Below are 22085 nucleotides of genomic sequence, written 5' to 3'. Positions count from 1 at the left end.
CCCATTTCGGTCTCTGTGTTGCGGGGTGCTCATAGAAGTCATTCGGAACTCATAATATGGCCCAGAAGTGCAAAGAAGTTAAGTTCCCATGGGGCCACCCTTAACAGTAGTGGACCCTTACTTGCTGGTAGATAAATGCTTCCTCCTTTCATTCCCCTGGGCAGATAGTTCTGAGAAGCATTTCAGAAGGTGCCTCAGACGATCCTGCTGAATCAACTACCAGTTGCCTACAGCCAGTTTGGCAACACATCCTTATATGGGCTTGCCTCTTATTTTTCACTCCTGCGTCGTGGGATCATTTCCTAAATAAATGACTTACGTGCAAGCTCTTGTCTCAGGCTCTGTTCTTTTGGAGAATCCAGGCTAATACGATTGGTACCCAGAACAGCCCTATAAAGCAGACCCTCAGGATAGGTGGTTGGAGCGGGTTTACTGACCAGTCACGGCAAAAACCCCATTGCTGTTGGTAGTAGGCAGAATGATTCCCACCTCTGGGACCTGTGAATATGTTATGTTACATGGCAAAAACAGATGTGATTAAGCTTGAGGACCTTGAGATGGGGAGATTGGATAGGTCCAACCTAATCACAGGAGCCCTTAAAAGCAGAGAGCCTTTCTGAGCTGTGGTCAGAGGGAGATGTCACTATACAAGGGTGAGCAAAGAGATGGCCCATTGCTGGCTTTGAAGATGGAGGAAGGGGGCCACGAGCCAAGGAATCTGGGCCACCTCTAGAAGCAGGTACAAGCAAGGAAATGGGTTCTCCCCGAGTCTCCAGAGAGGAACCCAGCCCTGATAACACTTTGATTTTGGCCCATTGAGACCCACGATGGACTTCTGTCTCCCAGAACTGTCAGATAATAAGTTTGTGTTGTTTTAAGGCACTACATTTGTGGTAATTTGTTAAGACATCAGTAGAACACTAATGTGCTGTTGGTAAGAGGGTGCGGACAACCCCTGGCTTGCAGGAGCAGCACAGTTACTACCGAGGCTGTCATCTAGAGGTATGGGGGGTTGGGGAGATGAGATACTGGACCATGCGGCACCTGCGGCACCTGAACGGGAGAAATACTGGACCATGTGGCACCACTGCTTCCCTGGTGGCACAGTGGTTGGGAGTCCGCCTGCCGATGCAGGGGACATGGGTTCGTGCCCCAGTCCAGGAAGATCCCACATGCTGCGGAGCGGCTGGGCCCGTGAGCCATGGCCGCTGAGCCTGCGCGTCCAGAGCCTGTGCTCCGCAACAGGAGAGGCCACAACAGTGAGAGGCCCGCGTACCGCAAAAAAAAAAGATAAAGCCTCTGGATTTGGCTAGCTTTTGTTAACTGTTTTGGAAGCCTGAGGGGAAAACATGACAGGTTTAAGTCAGCCAACTATCAGCTCAAGGCACACCGAAAGCCCAAGGGCCTTTGTAGTGACAGTTAAGGAGAGGCTTCTCTCCTGCAGCAGAGAGAAAACTACCTAAAACAGGCGCAGGATCTCATTGTAAGGCTGGCTGAGCTGCAAAGGAGATAAAATATTCAGTCTTGACAATTCTCCTTTATTAAAGTCAGGGCCTCAACAGCAAGAGAGTGGGACACGGCAGCATAAACAGGGTGGAGGAGCCTGCAAATGCTGAACACCAGGATTCCGCGAGTGTGGGGCTGGCAGGGGCAGCTCGTACTTCCTGTCCTGAAGAGCCTGCCAAGGCCTCTGGTGAGGCAGATGCCCGAGGAGGAGGATGCTTGAGCTCCTCAAGATGCGCTTCCAACACCCTTATTCTCCAAGCCAGGAACCAGTCACGCCTCAGCACAGCCTGAGCAGAGAACTACAACTGCTGTCAGGGAGGAAATACTCAGACACTGAAGTAATTGCAGAACCTAATATGCTACCGCCAGGAACCGGGAGAAATGTGTGTGAGTGGCTCTTGAGGGTAGTGAGCCAGGGATGGAGGTTGAGGAAAGGCTATAAGGCAGGATAACGGAGAGTTTATCATCATGGGAGCATTTACCCGTGACTTGGAGTGAAGGACACCTGAAGCTGGTCCTAATATTACTGCTGAGATAGCTACTGAGGTTTGGACATGAGTCTGACATACAAATGAGGTGGAGATGGGGGAACTGCTGTGCCAGGATTAAGGAAAGGGTCAGAAAATTCCAGGAGGTGTGAATGTTAGAATGGATTCATTATGTGAGTCTGAAGAACCACCTAAGTTCCCAGGAGGACACTGCCTTCACACAGGTAATAAAGACTGCACTGGTGGGGCTTCCCTGGTGGCGCAGTGGTTAAGAATCCGCCTGCCAATGCATGGGACACGGGTTCGAGCCCTGGTCTGGGAAGATCCCACATGCCGCGGAGCAACAAAGCCCGTGCACCACAGCTACTGAGCCTGTGCTCTAGAGCCCGTGAGCCACAACTACTGAACCCACGTGCCACAACTACTGAAGCCCGTGCGTCTAGAGCCCATGCTCCGCAACAAGAGAAGCCACCGCAATGAGAAGGCTGTGCACCACAACAAAGAGTAGACCCCGCTCGCCACAACTAGATGAAGCCCGCGTGCAGCAATGAAGACCCAATGCAGCCAAAAATAAATAAATAAATTTATATCTAAAAAAAAAAAAAAGACTGCACTGGGGAGGGGGCACCAGCATCTCCAACAAGATCAGTGACTCCTGCCCTCTGCAGGCAAGGGGTGACAGTAGGAAATGCCAGTCATGGAACTGGGCATGCAGGGATAATGGGGTTCCAGAGTGGCAGAGGCCATGTGTCATTACTTAATTGTCAGAGGCGAGGTGGACATAATATAATGGACGGTAAGGCTGGAGCGGGAGTCAGGGTGCCTTGATTTGCAGGGCTTTGTGACAGTGGCTAAGAGATCACAGAGTCCTGAGGGACAGTTTGCTAGAGTGTTACTTGTATAGCCAAAAGAAAGAAAAGAGGCGAGCTGGTGGGCAGACCCATGAAGATTCAGGGGTCTGGTCACACTGATGAAGTGTTTAGAGGACCAAAGACCTGAGGCATGCCCACATACGTTGCACCTTGTACCCCTTAGCGCTGAGATAGAGGCACAAGGTTTAGTAGGCCTATCTGGGTTTTGGAAGCACATGTATTATATACTTGGCATATTCCTCTAACCCATTTGTCGGGACTGCTGGTTTCAAGTGGATGCCACAGAAAAAAAATCTACAGCAGTTTCAGGCTTCAGTGCAAACTGCATTGCTACTCTCTGTCTACGTGGTGCTTAAGAATATGGTGTGGAGTCTTTTTGGCAACCGCTGTAGAAGCTTACAGCACAGCCCTGCAGGGTCCTGGAGTGAGGCCATGCTTTCTGCAGCAGAGAGAAATACTCAGGATCTTGGTGTGTTTCTAGGCTCTAGGAGAGACGGAGCACCTGATTATGAGTCACTGAGGGACCAAGCAAAGGGAGCTGTCTCCTCCTGAGCTGGGCATTATCAGATCCACAGAGTCATAAATTCAGACAAACAGCAGTGATTCATCCTTATGGACTTGATATCTACTCAGGATATGGGTTCACCTTTCCTGCCTTCAGTGAATCCTCCAATACAATCATGCTAGGTCCTAGAAAATAGCTGGTCCATTATCATATATATTACATAACATTGCCTCAAGGACCACAGTTTTGGTAAGAGCCGTGTGGGCAATGGGCACATGACCATGGGATGTACCCCTCTTACCATATACCTCAACACCAGAAGCAGCCAGCATAGATGGATGGAGTGGCTCAGCTAAGGCACCGGTTATAGGGCAGCACCCTGCAGGGCTGGGGTGCTATCCCCCAGGATTCAGTATACATGATTTAACAATGGCTCATAGATATGTGTCCCCTGCTGTTAAAATACACAGGTCTGGGAACCACTGGGTAGAAGCATGATTGACTTTTCTTACCATCACAACCAGGGACCCACTTGAAGAATTTGTACTTCTTTTTCCTACAGTCTCGGCTTGGCTAGATTAGAGGTTTTCGATCCTAGGGGCAGGGGGATGCTTCTACCGGGAGACCCAGTAGGGGTCCAGTGAATTGAGAGCTATGGCTACCACATGGTCACTTTGGGATCCCCATGCCAGGTGACAAGCCGGCAAAGAAAGGAGCTATTATAGTGGTGGGAATTACTGACCCTGACTTTCATAAGGAGCTAAAGAGGAGTGTGTCTGAACCCAAGAGTGTTACTTTAGAGCCTCATAATAATGGTGAAGAGGCAATTGCAGCAACCACGAGCCAACAAGAGCAAGGCATCTAAGGGTTCAGATCCTTTGATGATAAAGGTCTGGGTCATACCACCCAATCCAGACCAGCCGGAATGCTGGCCAAAGGTGAGGGAAATTTACAATGGTTGATGGAGGAAGGAAGGTATGAGTCCCGTTACAGCCTCAGGACAAACTGCAGTAATGACTAGACTATCCTGCACAGGAGAGGAAGGACCTGGCCTATTTTTTATTTTGCAGCACCTTAAACAGCGCCTGGCACATGGTAGGCACTGCGTAAGTATTTCTCGATTAACTGAGTGAATGCTAGAGTTTGAAAACAAGATGAGGTTGCAAACCAAGCCAGAATCTGAGCTAATAGACTTTCTTTTTGGGGGGGGGGGGGGCGGAGGGGAAATGCATATCTTAAATTTAAATTTATTTAAAAATTACAAAAAAGTCTCCACTCAAGTTGGTGAAAAAATCTGAAAGCAGCAACAATGATCTTGCTTAATTACCCGCAGTCTAATGCAATTTATAAAATTGAACAAAATTTGGATGTGTGTCTTATGCCTCTGTAGACACGGGACCCCTTCTTTAGGTCCCTCTCTTTAGGGTCTGGTAGTATCATTATTGGGACACTTTCCAAAGCCTTTTTCTTTTGGACTCTATGCAAAATGATTCGATAGACGCCTGTGATGGAGCTTCGGGCATCTCTCCCTTGGTTATTTCGAATATGCTCTTCCGTAATGCCCAAGTGTTCTAAAGTGCTTTTGACCTCATTTTCTTCTTCTTTGAGGGTGCTGGTTTCTGACAAATGTTTCGGATCCAGTTGGAAAGGCTCCAGAGGGGTGGGGTACGGCACTCCTTGCATCCACTCATTGTTCATGATGGAGTCGATTCCGTACCTCTCGGCGGGCACCTGCTGGAGGACTCCCCTGATGAGCCGGAGGCAGGGCTCTGACACGTGCGGAGGCTCGCTGTACGTTCCTTCCAGGATGCTCTTCTTCAGTTTGGCCACGGTCTCTGCCCGAAACGGCATGGTGCCTGTCACCATGAAGTACAGAAGCACCCCCAAGGCCCAGATATCCACATAAACGCCAACATAGTGCTCGTCTCGAAAAAGTTCGGGCGCCGCGTAGGGAGGAGACCCACAGAAAGTGTTCAGCATTTCACCTTTCTTACTTACTGTGCTGAACCCAAAGTCCCCCACCTTCACACAAGTATTATTGGTATAGAACACATTTTCTGCTTTCAGATCTCTGTGAATAATCTGGTTTTCATGCTGTGGAAAGAAGACAAAGGGGGGAAAAGTCATCATTTTCAAAGTAATATACCAACATTAAAGATGCCTCAGTTGCTCTGAAACAATGAGGTGATAATGGTGTAACAACAGAAATTCAACGGAGATCAACTTAAGTCATGTCAGACCTCAGATCTTGAGAGCTGCCCTGTCATAACCGTTAGCCCAGGGTAAAGCCCACACCCTCCAAGCAGACCAAAGGTTCTGTTCTGTGGGGTGAGGGTTGGATTCTGTCCCCCACACGTGGACTCAGGAATTAGGGCCAGAAGTAAGACCCAGATCTTGTGAAACACAGTGAAACAGTAATCCTTAATCCTTCCTTCCTGAGACCATGTATGGGTTTTTCTGGCTGAGCAAGCAATCTCTTGAGTAGGGCCAACCCCAAGAAGGTGAGGAGTCCTCTCCCAAGTCCACAGCCCTGCTCCTTTGGGTGGGCTCCTTTATCGCTATAGGATTCAATAGAAGGGAGGATACTATGTTGGGCAAGGTTCTGGCAGCAGATCCAATCCCTACCCTTGAATTCTGGATCCAGACAACCTTGAAGACCCTTGACCAGTTTAATGCCAAGGGCTCTTGGGAAATGGTTTAATGTCACTTTTCCGGCTGGATCTCCTGTGGCAAGAATCCAGGCTTTGGAGCCTGACATCTTGGTTAATTCTAGATTCAACTATACCAGGTGTGTATGTGAGTGTTGCCTTCCTTCTTTGTAAAATGGGACACTGAGAACCGCCTCATAAGGCTGTTGTGAGAACTGCATGTGATGCTGTATCTATAGCATTCAGCATGGTCCTGGCACATAGCAAACAAACCTGATAAAATTGGAATCTATGTCTATCATTCACCCTTCCTCTTTTTGGAGACCAGAGAGCTAGGAGAAAGGTCAGGGTGTAGGGCCTCAGAGGACTCAGTCTGCATCCTCTACTGCTGGATCCTCTTCTGCTCTCCCACCAGATCTCTTTTCCAAGTAGAATGTGCAAGGCTCTGCCCATCCGCTCCATTGCTTGGTAAGGGTCTGGCTTATTGCCTGGCCCAGGGAAAGTTCACCCCAGCACAGGGCCACTTAGATGACAACCACAGGTCTGAAACAGCCACTACCATCACACTCAGGTTCTCCCTGCTCACTTCTTTTTCCTCCCCCTCTCCCTCCCAGCTGCCATCTTGGGCCCCTTAGGTCACTAGTAACCTGCTAATAATTTGGCCAGGAGCTCACTGATCCCAGTCCTTGTCTCACAACATCCGAACAGAGGAGCAAACTAGAAACAGCCTCTCAACTAATATAGACACCAGACAAGTGTCTCTTCCTGCCAATTGGACTGAGAGCTTGGCAAAGAGGGCAGAAAACCTTTGCACTAACAGAGTGGTACAAGCGGTCATCAGGTCTGCAAGTCAGATTCCTCCTGTGTGCCCAGCAGGACAACCAACAATAGGGAGGGCACAGGAGAACCAGTTCATGGAGGAACTGGGGAGTATGCTTATGGAGTCCAGGTTTATCTAAAGACATAATCAGAGAACTAAAATAAGAATGACACAAGCAAGTGTTAATGTGTTGAGCACAGAGGCAGCAAGAGCTAGTGGGGGGCTTCCCTGGTGGCGCAGTGGTTGAGAGTCCGCCTGCTGATGCAGAGGACACCGGTTCGTGCCCCGGTCCGGGAAGATCCCACATGCCGTGGAGTGGTTGGGCCCGTGAGCCATGGCCACTGAGCCTGCACGTCCGGAGCCTGTGCTCCGCAACGGGAGAGGCCACAACAGTGAGAGGCCCGTGTACCACAAACAAACAAACAAACAAACAAAAAAAAGAGCTAGTGGGGTTCACCAAAGGCATGAAGATCAGCGCAGGCTGACCCAAGATTGAAGAAAGTTTCACAGAGAGAGACAGAACTGAGCTGGGTCACGAAGTGTGGATGGGATTGAGGATGTGAGATGTGAAAAGAGGGGAGAGGGCATCCTAGACACAGAATTAGGGAGGCAAGGCCAAGAAGCAGTGAGAAGCCAGCTCTCTAAGTAGTGGAAGACGGGGCTGGAGGAATGCATGTGGCCAAGGAAGGGGTGATGGTCATCCGGCTGCTCAGAGTGAGTCCTGCCAACTTTCACAAAGGCCAAGAGGCTGCCGTGCAACTGGAGATCCCTGGGCATTGCTTCGGAGGCAGGGAGCACAATCCCAGCCAGACATCTGACTCTCGCAGAAGGGACTGCTGTCTGCCCTTGTAGGACTAAAGTCTTCGGAGATGCTTAGATGATGGTAAACTAAAGCCCCATGCTCCCACTGTGGGTAGAATGGGAGCAGGACTCTCCCTCCTCGCCCCGCTCACCATGTGCTTCACGGCAGACACAATCTGGGAGAAGATGAGCTTGCTCTCTGGTTCTGAGAACTTCCCTTCAGTGCTGATTTTCCCAAAGAGCTCCCCACCCCCTGCATACTCCATCACCAAGTGGAGCTTGGATAGAGTCTCCACGACTTCATAAAGGCGGATGATGTTGGGATGGTGCAGTTTTTCCATGCTGGAGATCTCGCGGGATAGGAGCCTTTGGGTTTTCTGGTCCAACTTGGTCTTGTCCAGGATCTTAATGGCCACCTTTTCTGGAAGAAAAAAAAAAAAAAGTCAAAGGATGTGCCTGAGTTCATAGCTAGAACTGTTCATAGAACAGTCCTTCCAGTTCATAGAACTGGAAGGAACCTAGTCCCTCTATTTCACTAGACACAGAGGTTAAGTGGCTATTTCCAGCTCAGAAAGCTCCTCAGCAGTAATGACAAACAGCAATTTTTGAGTTCAACATCCATGCTGGTCCCTTAGATCAGTGTGACTCTACCATGTACAGGTTTTAATGCCAACTCCTGCCTCCCAAGGAGGTTTCAGTTTGGTGAGCTTTATCCAGTTTTCTGGATAAAGTTAAAGCACCTTTATTTAGCCGACAGAGCCCCTCTTGATCAGGCCCAAGCTACCTCTTCAGCCTCATGGCCCACCGCTCCTAACCACCTCCCCATGCGCCCTGTAGTCTAACGTTACAGAACGTTTTGCTGTTAACTGAAAAGGTACAGGACATTCATGCCTGGGATCTTTCCTCTTCCTGGATCTACCTGGATTATTTCCTCTCTCTGGCTCATCACTCCTTCCTGTTCTTTACTCAGCTAATGCCGGATGAGTCTTCAAGGCCAGCCTCAGAACCAACCTCTTCCAGGAAGCCTTCTATGACACCTGTCCCAGGAAGATGATGACATCCAGCTTCTGTGTATTCTCTGTACTATCGTCTCAGCACATCTACCTATAAATATTGCCTCCTCATCTGTTTCTTCCTCCTACCCCCTTCCTTGCGTGGGCTGTTTGATCTGATTTGACTTTGTCAGTGCCTGGCACACCATGTACCAGTACAGGAAACACCAGTGCTCGGTGTGTCTGGATTGTTGGAAAGCCATGAAGAGTCGGGCACTGCAAGGTGCTGCTGGTGGGAGGACTAGTTGGTAAGATGGTTCTGGACTGTAGTTTGGTATTACGTCTTAAGAGTCTTTAAAATGGTCACACCCTTTGACCCACTCTTTTTACTTTTGGCAATTAATCTTAAAGAAATAATCGGACACGTGTACAAGATTGCTTGTGTAAGAAGCCTTCTCTAACACTGGGAACAGCCTAAGTGTCCAGCAAGAAAGATGGTTGAAGTGTGGTTCATCTCTCTCTCTAATGGTACAACATGCAGCTTTCAAAACAATCACGTTGATCTTTATTTATGAACATGGAAAGTTGTTCAGTATAGAACAAGTGAGGAAAAACACAAATGTGCATTCGCATAGGAAATCTGGCAAGATATACACCAAAATGTTTAGAATAGTTATTTTATTAATGGGGGGATCATGGATGGTTTTCTTTTTTTAAAACTTTTATTGGAATAGTATAGTTGATCTACAATGTTGTGTTAGTTTCAGGTGTACAGCAAAGTGAATCAGTGATACGTATATATATCCACTCTTTTTTTTTTAAGATTCTTTTCCCATGTAGACCATTACAGAGTATTGAGTAGAGTTCCCTGTGCTATACAGCAGGTTATTATTAATCTATTTTATAGTCACGTATATATGTCAGTCCCAATCTCCCAGTTTATCCCCCGCTAATGGATGGTTTTCCTTTAATTTTTCTTTTCTTTTTTTTACTTATCTGTGTTTTCTAATTTTCCTACAATTAATTATACAATTAACATAGATTGTGTAATAAAAATGGTTAATGTTTGAAAATGAATGAATCGCTACTCCGAAGTAACACTTCATTCATTTTTTGGTTCAAACTGGACCAGACTTTCTATTAGATAAGAAAGAATTTTGCAGGCAAATAAACAGGGAGAACGGGATGGCAGGGAGCCTGTTTGACCTACTTGCAAAACAACTGGTTTGAGGACCTTTTGGCACAGTGGTTATGGGCATGAAAATAGAAGCTGCTAGTTTAAAATAGGAGTGTTATCGGTTTGTTAAAGTAGGTCCAGTAGGACTCCTGGAAGACGAAGAGGCAGGGCTCGCTGGTGCCTGAGGTGGCCGCGCTTGCTCGGGTGGGGAAGGCGGAGGGAAGCTACACGGAGCAGGACCCTCAGGGCTCCCGCGACCTCCGCAGGCAATCCTCCCGGCAGACGGATGGACCAACACGGCCGGTCCCCGGGGCGTTCTCGCCCCGCTGCTCGCGTCCTTTCTGCTGTTGAGGCTTTAGGATTAAGATTCCCCGCCGCTCTTTACCTGAAACAGAAACTCTGGTTTTGTGTAGCCTGGTAGGCGAGCTGTTATCCCAAGGGCTAGAATAATGAATTCCGTCCTTCAGCCTGGCAGCCTGCCTGCGGAAGGGGCCGCTGCTGCGGCCGGTCCTCCCCAGCGCAGGCCAGGCTTCTGCTTAGGTGCGGGTCCCTCTCTGCCGCCCCCTCGGCCGCCGCAGCTGCACGCGCGCTGCTCACCCTGCGACCGCCCAAGAATCCGGTTGGGGTGTGCGTCCAGGCCGCTGTCTCAAACCTCCCTTTAGGACAATCCTAGTTTTAGATTTTCAGTTTTTTTTTTGAGCGGTTCTTAGGAAAGGCTGCCCTCCCACGGCCGGGACCAGAGTGAGGCAGGAGAATGTTTGCGAGAGGAAATGCGTTCTGAAATTCTACGCCCTCAGGCGTCCGATGGCTCACTCTAGTCCCAGCCTGTTTCCTCCGCTTTGTGTTAAATCAGATTATAGTCATGCCGCATAACGTACATGTATAATCATCTGAAACATTTGAAAAAGCCCTGGTGTTCTGAATTGTCACTAAGTGGTAGAAATTGCCGGCTCGTGAAGAACTAGGTCTCTAAGTCCACCTTTCAACAAATGTTCAGGCAGTACCTACTCTGCACCAGACTGAGAAAAAGACAGACATGTGCCTACAGTCCAGTGAGACTTTGAAAAAACCCTCATTACAAGCGTGGCACGTGTTAGGAAGGGGCGCACATAGAACAGAGAGATCCCTTGAGAAATGACACTTGCCTTGTGAACAGGAGGTGAGGAGGGAGGCCCAATACTTGGCCATGGGAAGGGGACAGTGTGCCAGGTCTGGGCGAGATGTCACGTTTGTGTTTCAGGATCTAAGAGGAGCCCACTCCGCTGGGCATGGAGAATTGGCAGGCTGGGGGGAAGGGGTCCCAAACCAGCCTGCAGCGTAGGCAGGCGTCACATTACCCAAAGACCTGGAAATTATTTCAAGAAATGTAGTCTTGGCGGTGGGAAGACGAAGAAATACACTCTCAGAGGAAAAAAAACTTTGCCGGACATATCAGTAAACAAAGGATGTTGCAGCCATTAAGCCTTCACATTACAGCCGCTGAAGGTTAGGCCTGAGGGAACTCAGGATAGAAATGGGATGCCAGCCATGAGCAGTCAGCCCTGCTGCCACCCGACCCCCCCTGCACCCTGAGGAGACTCAGAATGAGAAAGCGCAGGATACTGGCCCCAGATAGCTGAGGTGCACGTCAAAGGAATGATTTCAATGAGTCCCGACTTTTGCATCTTCCCATACCCAGAAAAGTGCTGAATTCCTTAACTTGCAATATCCGGTGTTCTTTAATTAACAGTAATCTTTTGAAGTTCTGACTACCTGGTCTTTGTTGCAAAAGCTCCTATATACTCTGGCTCCCCCCTCACCTCTTCAGAGCCATCTGAGAGACTGTGTCCCCAGCTTAAGTCCTCAGTTTTGTCTGCTGAATAAAAGATAATTCTCAACTTTAGGTTGTGCATTTTTTTTTCAGTTGACATGGTGATGGAGATTGAGGTACAAACTTCCACTTATAAAATAAGTCACAGGGATGTAATGTATAGTTCAGGGAATATAGTCAGTAATATTGTAATAACTCTGTATGGTGACAGATGGCTTACCATGGCGATCATTTTGTAATGTATAAGAACATTGGATCACTATGTTGTACACCTGAAAGTAATATGGTATTGTAAGTTAATCATACTTCAATTTTTTTTTTAAGCAGCCTTTATTTTTAGGGCAGTAGGAAGACACTACAAGGTTTAAAGGGATTGTCATAACCAGATATCCACTTTAGAACGGGTACTCTGGCTGCAGTGTGGGAAAGGGATAGGAGCAGAGCACACCTGAGGGCAGGGTGGTGGTTTTGGAGGTGATGATAGCAACCGCAGGGAGAGGACTCTCTCGGTAGTGATGGAGAGGAGAGAGAGAGAGAAGTAGAGAAATTCGAGAGGTAAACCTCCCCTTTCTCCAAATTTGTTGAAGAGACTGACACATTTCCTTAAACCAGGACTTGCAAACTCAAATGTCTCTAGAGGCCAGGGTGGAAACAGGGTGGAAAGCTTATTGTAAGGCAACAGGGAGTAGTGGGGACTGTGGAGTCCTGAGAAGTACATGCACCAGAGCAAAGGGGCAGCTGCTACTCAACTCCAGACAATTGTTACTGTTTGGGACGTAGACTCAGTGTTATCAAATCTAACTTTTTTCAAGAGATATCTGAATTGTAATGCAGTCATTGTAATCATTAAGTGTCAGCAACGAATTCAAACTTTCAAACCTAGAGTGGACCAAGCAAAATCTGTCTTTGGGACCAAAGGGACAGGGGGAGGGAGCAGATATTAGAACCTAGAGAGGGTTGTGTAGAGAAAGCTACCTTGAGGGGAGCTGAGACGTCCTTCCAGAAGTACAGCTGGCCTGAATCAACCTCACAGTCAGGCTGGGGGAACAGATCTCAGGCTCTCCCTCTCCTTCCTTTGATCCAGTTCAAGGGCTCCCTACAAGCTAAAGCCAACTGGAACCCACAGGACTAAAGAGACGTGATGAAGTCTGGGGCAGAGAGCAAAATGAAGGGTGGAAAATGGATCTGGGGAAGCAGGTGGAAGATGTCCAGCACAGTGGGCTAGGAGGGTAAGAGAGGGGGATGCAGTGGAGCAAAAACAAGGGGATGTACCCCGAGTCAGAGGGTCAGGGAAGATTTTTAACACTTTCCCTGGACTCTAAATGTTAACTAGAGGAAAGTAGGGGAGAAGCAATAAGGGGAGATTCTAATAGTAAGGTTGTATAGGAGAGAAGATCTTGAGGCAGGAAAGACCCTAATACCTTAGGGTAATGGTCTATACACTTTTTTGATTAGCTTCCTTTACTAATAAACATTTTTGAGCATTGCTCTCTATGTATATTTATTTATAAATTATATGCATGCACTACTAATATACACATTTTAAATGTATGTAATCATGGAAATTAAAAACATGTAATAACAAATAAATATAGAAAAGAAGTTCTAATATTTTCTTCCCTCATCCCAGTAGGCACCCCCATGGGTATGTGCACCCTACTTTGGAGACCACTGCCTTTGAGGAATTGAAAGAAGAGAGTGGAGCTGGCACAAATGAAGGAAAAGATAGGCCAAGACGAGGCTGGAGAGTCAGCCAGGGCCAAAGTCTGTGAGTCATATTCTGGACCTCAGATTAAGGGCATTGAGAAACCACTGGAGAGTTTCTTTTCTTTTCTTTTCTTTTCTTTTATATTGGGGTATAGTTGATTAACAATGTTGTGTTAGTTTCAGGTGGACAGCAAAGTGATTCAGTTATACATATACATGTATCCATTCTTTTTCAAATTCTTTTCCCATTTGGGTTGTTACATAATATTGAGTGGAGTTCCCTGTGCTATACAGTAGGTCCTTGTTGCTTATCCATTTTGAATATAGCAGTGTGTATATATCAATCCCAAACTCGCTAACTATCCCTTGCCTGCACCCTTCCCCTCTGGTAACCAAGAGAAACCACTAGAAAGTTTCAAGCAGAGAGCGAGCTATATGACCAGCCTTGCATTTTCTAAAAGACCGCTTCTGGCTGCAGTGCAGAGGATGACATAAATATGGATGAGGGAGACAGATTACAGCAATTTAATCCAACTAGGAAAGGGTGAGATACTTAGAAGGGAGCATCAATAGCACTTGGGGTTCAGCCAAGGGTTAGGGTTGAAGAAGAGGTAAAGGTTTCTGGGTTGAGGAATGGGGAGGATTGGTGGTGTGCGCTGGAGGGGCATCTTTTTTCTTTTTCTTTAAAATTTATTTATTTATTTATTTTTGGTTGTGTTTGGTCTTCATTGTTGTGCACGGGCTTTCTCTAGTTGCGGCGAGCAGGGGGCTACTCTTCGTTGCAGTGTGTGGGCTTCTCACTGTGGTGGCTTCTCTTGTTGCAGAGCATGGGCTCTAGGTGTGAGGGCTTCAGTAGTTGTGGCACACAGGCTCAACAGTTGTGGCTCGTGGGCTCTAGAGTGCAGGCTCAGTAGTTGTGGCTCACGGGCTTAGTTGCTCCATGGCATGTGGGATCTTCCAGGACCAGGGCTTGAACCCGTGTCCCCTGCATTGGCAGGCGGATTCTTAACCACTGCACCACCAGGGAAGTCCTGGAGGAGCATCTTTATTGTTGTTGTCATGGCTCTGTGTACTCCCTCAACATCTCTGGTCTCTCTCATCGTGTTTTCTCAGCTGAACCACACCCTGGTTAAATCCAACCTCCCACCTACTCTCTGCCTACACCCATGCAGTGACCATGACGGCTTGTCTCACTTTGAATTCATGATCTATAACCTCAGGTGTGTCTTTATTGCTCCTGGCAGACACACTATATTTCCCTGGTCCAATAGTGCCCCTACACTTTTAGATGACGCTTTCATGCCTTCTCTTCTCCCATCAAATCTCTAATACCTTCTCTCTCTCCTCACTCATAGCTGATGACTTAGATTTCTATTTTATCGAGTAAAGAAAGCCATAGAAGAGAATTTCAAGTTCCTTCTGCCACTTCTTCCAGCCTACCTGAATCTGTGCCCATAAACTCTGTCTTCCTGTTTCTCTGGGTAAATGGTCCCTGCTCCTATCTAAGGCCTAGCGAAGATCCCTCTACATGTTGAATAGATTCCATCTACTCTCCTCTACTCAAGAACAGGCATCCAAGATTTCTTCCTTCTCTCCTGCGTCATAAGTTTTAACCTTTCTACTGAATCTTTTCCATCTGCATACATTCATGCTATTTACCCATCTAAAAAAAAAGTCTTCCCCACAAAAATGCATACATGTTACCAAAAGACTGGTACTAGAATGTTCATAGTAACGTCATTCATAGTAGCCCCAAATTGGAAACTATCCTCACGTTCATCAACAGTAGAATGGATAAATAAACTGTAGTATATTTGTACAATGGGCTGCTATGTAGCAATAAGAATGAAGCATCTAAACTACATAAAATAATACGGATGGTTTTCCCACTTTTTTTTTTTGGCTGTGCTTTGCGGCTTGCACGAGGGATCGAACTCGGGGCTCCAGCAGTGAGAGAGCTAAGTCCTAACCACTGGACCACCAGGGAAGTCCCCAGCTTTCACAAGTTTAATATTGAACAAATGAAATAAGACAAAAGAAGACATACTGTATGATGCCATTTATATAAATTGTACAGGTAAACACAATCTGTGGTGTTAGAAGTCAGGGTAGTGGTTATACTTGGGGATGTAGTAAACAGAAGGGGGGAATAGGGGAGCCTCTAAAGTACTGGGAACGTTCTCTTTTTTGAACTTGGCAGTGGTTATATGGGTCTTTTTAGTTTGGAAAATTCATTTAACTGCATATTTGTGATTTTCATACTTCTTTTTGTATTTATGTATGTTAAACATTAAAAAAAGTTTTTGAGAAACCACAAAAAATCTCTCTCGACCCCACTTCCCCCTCTAGCATCAGGCTCTTCTTCTCATTCTTTTGTAGCAAAACTCTCTTAAAGAGCTGGTTCTACGTCACTGTCTCCAGCCCTCCCCTCATTATGTCTTGAACCTAAGAGATATTGCTACCAGAAAAGCTCCTCTCAGGGTCACCGATGACCTCCAAGTTGCTAAAACCAATGGCCAGTTTCCAGATTTCATCCTTCCTCCTAGAAACACCTTTGTCACTTGGTTTCTAGGAAAACACACGCTCCTGGTTTTTCTCCTACCTCTTGCCGCTTCTTCTAAGGCTCCTTTGCTGTGTTCTTTTCATCTGCCCAGCCTCTAAATGTTCAATACCTGAAGGCTTAGTCCTTGGACATCCCTACAATTTCCTCAACAATTCCAGATGCATAAATACTCCTGCCTACAAGACCCCTCCACTTGGTTGTCTCAGTTTGGCTTCTTACAGAAGCAGATCATGAGGCAGTGATTCAGGTGCAAGCAGTCGATGAAGGAGGTGGTACCCAGGAAACACTGGTAGAAGAATGAGGAAAGGCAGCCAATTAAGGATGTGTTACTAAGCGAGTTACCAGTTAATCCTGCATGGCTGTTAGCATAACTGACATCATCTCGGGCTCAAACAATTCTTCCTGTCCTTCCACTGACCCTACCCAGGACTGCACGATGCGGCAAATCACTTCTCTGTCAAGGGCTTTGTAGTTAACAGATATGTTTAATGATCGGTAGGTCCAGGTGGCCTCTATGCTCTGTTAGTTCCCAAATAATGATGAAGACCTTCCCTGACATTTTCCTGGTACCCACGAGACTAGTTACCCAATCAATCATCTTGACTTAGGAAGGTACTTCCTGTTTTCAAGGGTACTCCCATACCCTAGGTTAGCTATAAAATTGCCCCAGTGGCCCTTCGGGCGGTGCAGAGGACAGCTGCGAATGCTTCCAGATCTTTGTCAGCCCGATCCTGAACCCACCTTGTAAGGTACCCTACAATAAACTGATCCATTGAGTATATGGGGCTGCCTCATTTCAGTCTCAAGATGACTTCTCAGCTCGATGGGCATCTTTTGTTCCCTCCGTCTTCCAACGATCCTGCTGCCAGTTATCGTTTGAGTTTTATCATGAGAAGAGTGAGAGAGCTGGGGTATTTGTATATCAACTACCGCCAGTAACTAGTCGTTGGCTGTTCCTGGCAGACATTAATTGCCCTCTATTTCCCACGCATGCAGGAACAGCAGCTCCAGCAGCTAGAGGAAGCCCAGAGGCAAAGAGATGGAGAGACTGGCATTTGAAGGTCTGGCCTGCATGCACTGAAATGGTAAGGCCCAAGGAGACACGGGTGAGGCACCAACAGCCTCTGCTGTGCATGTGTAACAGGCACGCCCAGCATAACACGTCCAATACTGATCTCCCCCGCCCCAAACCTGTTCCTTCTACAGTCTTCCCAGTTTCAGTAAATGGAAACTCTATTCTTGCAGTCATCCAGGACAAAAACCTTGAGTATTTGACTCTTCTCTTTTACACTCCACTTTCAATCTGTCAGCAAATCCTGTTATCTCTACTTCTAAATACAGCCAGAATCCAGCCACTTCTCAGCCTTTCACTGCTCCCTTCCTGGGGAATCTCTCTCGCCTGGATTATTCCGATAGGCTCCTAGCTGATCTCTCCTTTTCTGCCTTTGACCCCTTGCAGCCTATTTTCAACAGAGCAGCCAAGGTGATCCTATTAAGCGTTAAGCCAGGTCGTGCTGTCACTTCTCTGCTGCCTCAAAGGGCTCGGGTTTCCCTCATAGGAAAAGCCGAAGTCCTGACTTTGCCATACTGCGTATTAACCCTATGTGGTCTGGTCCCTGCCACCCTCTGCTGTCACACGCCTCAGCCGTTCCTAGAGTTTTACAGGCACTCTCCCACCTTGGCGCTCTTCTGCTTGCTGTCCCCTCTGCCTGACCACGTTCCCCCATGGACTCCAAGGCCAGTTTCCTTATTCCCTTCAGTTCAATGATCACCTCCTCAGGGAGGCTGTCCCTGGCCATTTTGTCTAAAACTGCAGCCCCCAGTGCTCCCTCCCCTCCCCTCTGCTCTATCTTCCTTCCTGTCCCTTATCACTACGTAGCATAATGAATATTTTACTGGCTTACTTTTGTCTGTCTCTCCCTGCTAGAACATAAGCTCCACAGGACAGATTGTTGTCTATTTCGTTCAATTCTGTATCTCCAGTCCCTGGAACAGTGCCTGTTGCACGGGAGGTGATCAACAAATATTTGTTGAATAAATGATCTCACTTAACACTCACAAGAGCCCAGGATAAGTATCCCCACTGCAGTGTAACTCAAGTTTGCGCCTTGCATTTTCATTTATTATCGTGTCCCACGCATCCTCCATGTTACCACAGACTCTCCACAATTGTGATTTTTAATGGCTGTGTGACTTCCATCCAAGTGCATATGCTTTAATATCCTTGAGCTTTCCTGCATCATTGGAGCATATAAATTATTTTGAGTCCTTTGCATTATAAATAGGGAACTTCTTTTTGCTATAGTAATACTGAATTTATTTTTAGGATGGATTCACCAAAGCCAATGACTAACCATTCTTAAAGTAAGAAAACATAATTTTATTTATTTTCAATTTATTTTTTTATTGAAGTATAGTCGATTTATAATATTGCATTAATTTCTGCTGTATAGCAAAGTCTTTTTATATTCTTTTCCGTTATGGTTTATCCCAGGATATTGAATATAGTCTCCTGTGCTATACAGTAGGACCTTGTTTATCCATTCTATACATAATAGTTTGCATTTACTAACACCAAACTCCCAGTCCATTCCTCCCCCATACCCCCTCCCCCTTGGCAACTGCGAGTCTGTTCTCTACATCTGTGAGTCTGTTTCTATTTCATAGATATGTTCATTTGTGGCATATTTTAGATTCCACATCTAAGTGATATCATATGGTATTTGTCTTTCTTCTTCTGCCTTACTTCACTTAGTATGATAATCTCTAGTTGCATCCAGAAAACATAATTCTAAACTGCTGTTTTAGTGAATGTACTCAAGAGGAGGGACCCCTTTTTCAAAACCACTGGGCCTTCTCGGTTAAGCTTTACTGGAGCTTGCGTGAGTCCCCCAGCCCTGTCCTTCTAGGAGATTAGAGCATGAAGGACCCACCAGAGAGTACTGCCATGCATTGCTCCCTCCCATCTCTCTTCCCACCACTACTGGACTTTCCGGGGAAGTTATTATACTGACTTAATTCACCAAGTATTTGTTGAATATTTATTAGTTATAATGAACGTGGGGGAAGTCTGAGGATCAATATGATACAATGTCTGACACCAAGGAGCCTACGACCAGGACATACAAGACTTTCACTGTACCCCAGATTTATTAGGCCCCAAACCTTTATTTCTCATGCATACTGTCTCTTGGGTTCCAAGATGGTCACTGGGCTCCTTTACTTGACCTCCATGTACCTCCAAGTCACTGCTTCCCGATCTGCACTCTCAAATCCACTTCTTCTCCTGTATTCACTATTCACTGCTAAGTCATTAAGGCTGGAAACCTGGGAGTCATCTTTCCTTCTTCCCCTCCCTGTCCTCTCCTGCTTTCCCCCATGCAGTTGACCACAGGTTTCCCAATACTCTAAAATAGTTTTCAAATGCATCCCCTTCTCTCCATGCTCACTGTCACTTCCTTAGTTGAGGTGGACATCATCATTCATCTGGATCATTAGACTAATATTTTATTCTGACATGCCTGACTCTTGTCATGTCCCAACTTCAATTCCCTTTCCTCACTGAAATAATTAATAGTTAATCATTTTATTAATTGCTTGCTTCAAGCTCTTCAATGGCTTCCTGATACATAAATGACAAAATCCAAATATGCAAGAAGATTCTCCATGATCTAGTCCCTGCCTACATCACCCACCATATCTCCCACTGCTCTGTGGGTGCATCCCATGCACTAGCCTCATTGAATTACTCTTAAATCTCCAAACACTCCGCACCCTGGCTCACACCTCCAGTCACTTTACATCCTCTCGCTCTGACTGGAATTCCCTTTCCTCTGTGTCCTGCATTATTTCTCCGAAAACCTCAAGACCTAATGCAAGCCTTTCCTGATCGATTGACCCTTTCCTGATTTCAGCCACAGTCGAGCACACCCTTTGTAACCTCACCCTGTGACAGCACTTATCAGTTGTTTCCTGTCTGTCTCCATTACCTACTGCGAGTTCCTATCAGGCAAGAGCTGTATCTCATTCATCTCTGTAAGGCACAAGAGAGTTTATTATATTTTTTAAAAAAGAAGGAATGAACCGATGCATAAATAAATTGAGAGAGAAGAAGAAAGGCTTCTAGAAACATGAGACTAGAGTAACAGAGAAGAAGACCAGGGATGAAGGGGTCAGAAAGGACAGCAACAGAGAAAGGGACGGGCACCCATGGCCTCTTTTACTTTTGTTTGAGGCAACAGATGGGACATAAAATATTCAGAAGCCCAGTGCGTCATTTCTTTTGAGAAATTTCTAATCAGCCTAAAAGGGGTCTCATGATGGCTTCAGCCTGCCCGATCAGCTTGCAAGGCCCAGGAGAATCTGAGCCATTAGCTATAAAAATAAACTCCAGCCAGCAGGGGCCTATACTGGAGCCTTCTCTTTAGGGAGCCAGAGCAGCTGGTGTCTTTTTTTAAACTACTGTCTTGGGAGCTGCCCCTGGCACAGAAACCCTCCGCTTCCCTGGGAACCTCCTCCTTTATCTTATCCAGGTTGTCCATATTTCCTAGAAAACCTAATGACAATTCTTGGCAAGCTGGCTTTGCATGGGAACCGTATTTATACAAATCGCTCTTCAGACTATGTCTTCTGACATGGCCTGGTAATGGGACAGGGTATTTGTAATTCCCAGCAAAGCTAAACCACTCCCTGATAAATCTCCTTCCATTGTAGAGGTAAAGATTTTAGAGGAATGTCCCCCTGTCTTTCCAACCCAGTCTGCTCCTGGTAGCCTAACGTCCTCCCTCTTTTCATAAGTCACAATCTTCCAGTCTTGCCTCTGTCATCCTCCCAGAGTTCTCACTTCCTAGTACCTACACCGCCCGTCTCTTTCTTCATCCCCACATCGATTCACATCTGGGTCTCCCCTCCTTCACACTCTCAGTTCCTTTTGTCCTCACCTTCCTACTCTTTCCTGGGCTCACTTCTGATAGAATCCAGAAGAGAGATGAGCACGGTACCAGGACGAGGCCATCCCGGGATGAGTCTGCAAGTTGGGAGGTGAAATCTGGGATTCATTTTCCTGTTGCATCAGTACAATGTACAAAATGACCTGCTGTTAACATTTTCTGGCTTGTTTAAATGTGACTGTTGAACTGATTTTTCCTCTGCCTGTGCTTTTGGCCTTCCTCTCCTTTTGTGCACCCATCTCATCCCATAAGCAGAGGCTGACATTGAGCCTTTGACAATAGGGCTACTCTGTGGTGGTTTAGGAGTGAGGAGAGCATGATAGTGAGGCCACTGAGGCCCCCATCCACACAGCAGGAAAACACCGCATTCTCTGAAACTCAAGGGACTAGAATTAAGTGAATTCTGTAATCCAACAGGCAAGAAGCCTTTGGCATTCAAGAAGAAAGTCACTATGTAAACACCAATTGTGGTCCTTCCTCTTTCTTCTGTCCTCCTCACATAACAGCCTGTCCAAGGAATTAGACGCTTTCCTGCTCCTGGCTTGTGGTGGTTTCCCTGCTTAGCTGGTTATTGTCGCGGTGATGGTATGTCCATCAATCTACTGTGTTCTCCACTCTCCCATCTCAGAGACGCTTCTTTGGACCTCGGGCCCTGCTGACAGTGCAGTGGGTCGTGTGACCCGAAAGGCTGCAGCTGACTTGACATAGGCAGGCCCTTGACTCAGCGGTGGCCTATCGCCGGCTGGTCAGTGAGCGATTATATTCTCTTTTCAAAATCTGAGCTGAAATAGAATGAAACTAGTGGGATGGAGATGGGATAAAGCTGAGAGGTTATGTAGATATGGGACTGGAAACAATCATTCTTGGCCATATGCCTTTGGGTAATTAAGCAGAGAAGGCCACTCCGCAGAAAGAAGTACGAAGTAGAAATGAGAAGCCGCGCAACCCCAGAGAAAGGGGAGATGGAGGGGGTAACCTCCATCCTTGAAACGTGGCTCTACCTCCCTGCTGAGCGGCCACAAGATTCCCCTGCACACAAGTCACCCTGTCAGCGTGAGCTCATCTGAGTCGGCTTCTGTCCCATGAAACGAATGATGTGTGACTCACACAGGCCTAAAGGACCTGGACTTTTTTGAAAGCAGACTAATACTGGCACTTAATGGATACTTGCTACATGCTCTGTCCAGGTACATGGTAAATATTCGGTATATCATATCTTTTTAAAATTCGCTCCTCCTAGCAATCCT

General features: G+C 46.7%; 1 protein-coding gene across 1 annotated transcript in view; it reads right to left on the bottom strand.

Moving 5' to 3' along the window:
• Positions 1-4706: 4706 nt before the first annotated feature.
• The window catches only part of NIM1K (NIM1 serine/threonine protein kinase), a 69696-nt gene continuing 52317 nt past the window's right edge, over positions 4707-22085 (bottom strand). Inside the window, exons 4-5 of the mRNA XM_082651277.1 lie at positions 7793-8061; positions 4707-5465 (exon numbers count right to left, since the gene is read on the bottom strand). Of these exons, the coding sequence (XP_082507403.1) occupies positions 4716-5465; positions 7793-8061 (1019 nt within the window). The 3' untranslated portion in view covers positions 4707-4715. The remainder of the gene's footprint in view (positions 5466-7792; positions 8062-22085) is intronic.

The sequence above is a fragment of the Grampus griseus genome, assembly GCF_964374135.1.
Source record: "Grampus griseus genome assembly, chromosome: 3".
NCBI lineage: Eukaryota > Metazoa > Chordata > Mammalia > Artiodactyla > Delphinidae > Grampus > Grampus griseus.
Note: the sequence above shows the minus strand (reverse complement) of the source record. Positions and strands in the feature narration are given on the sequence as shown.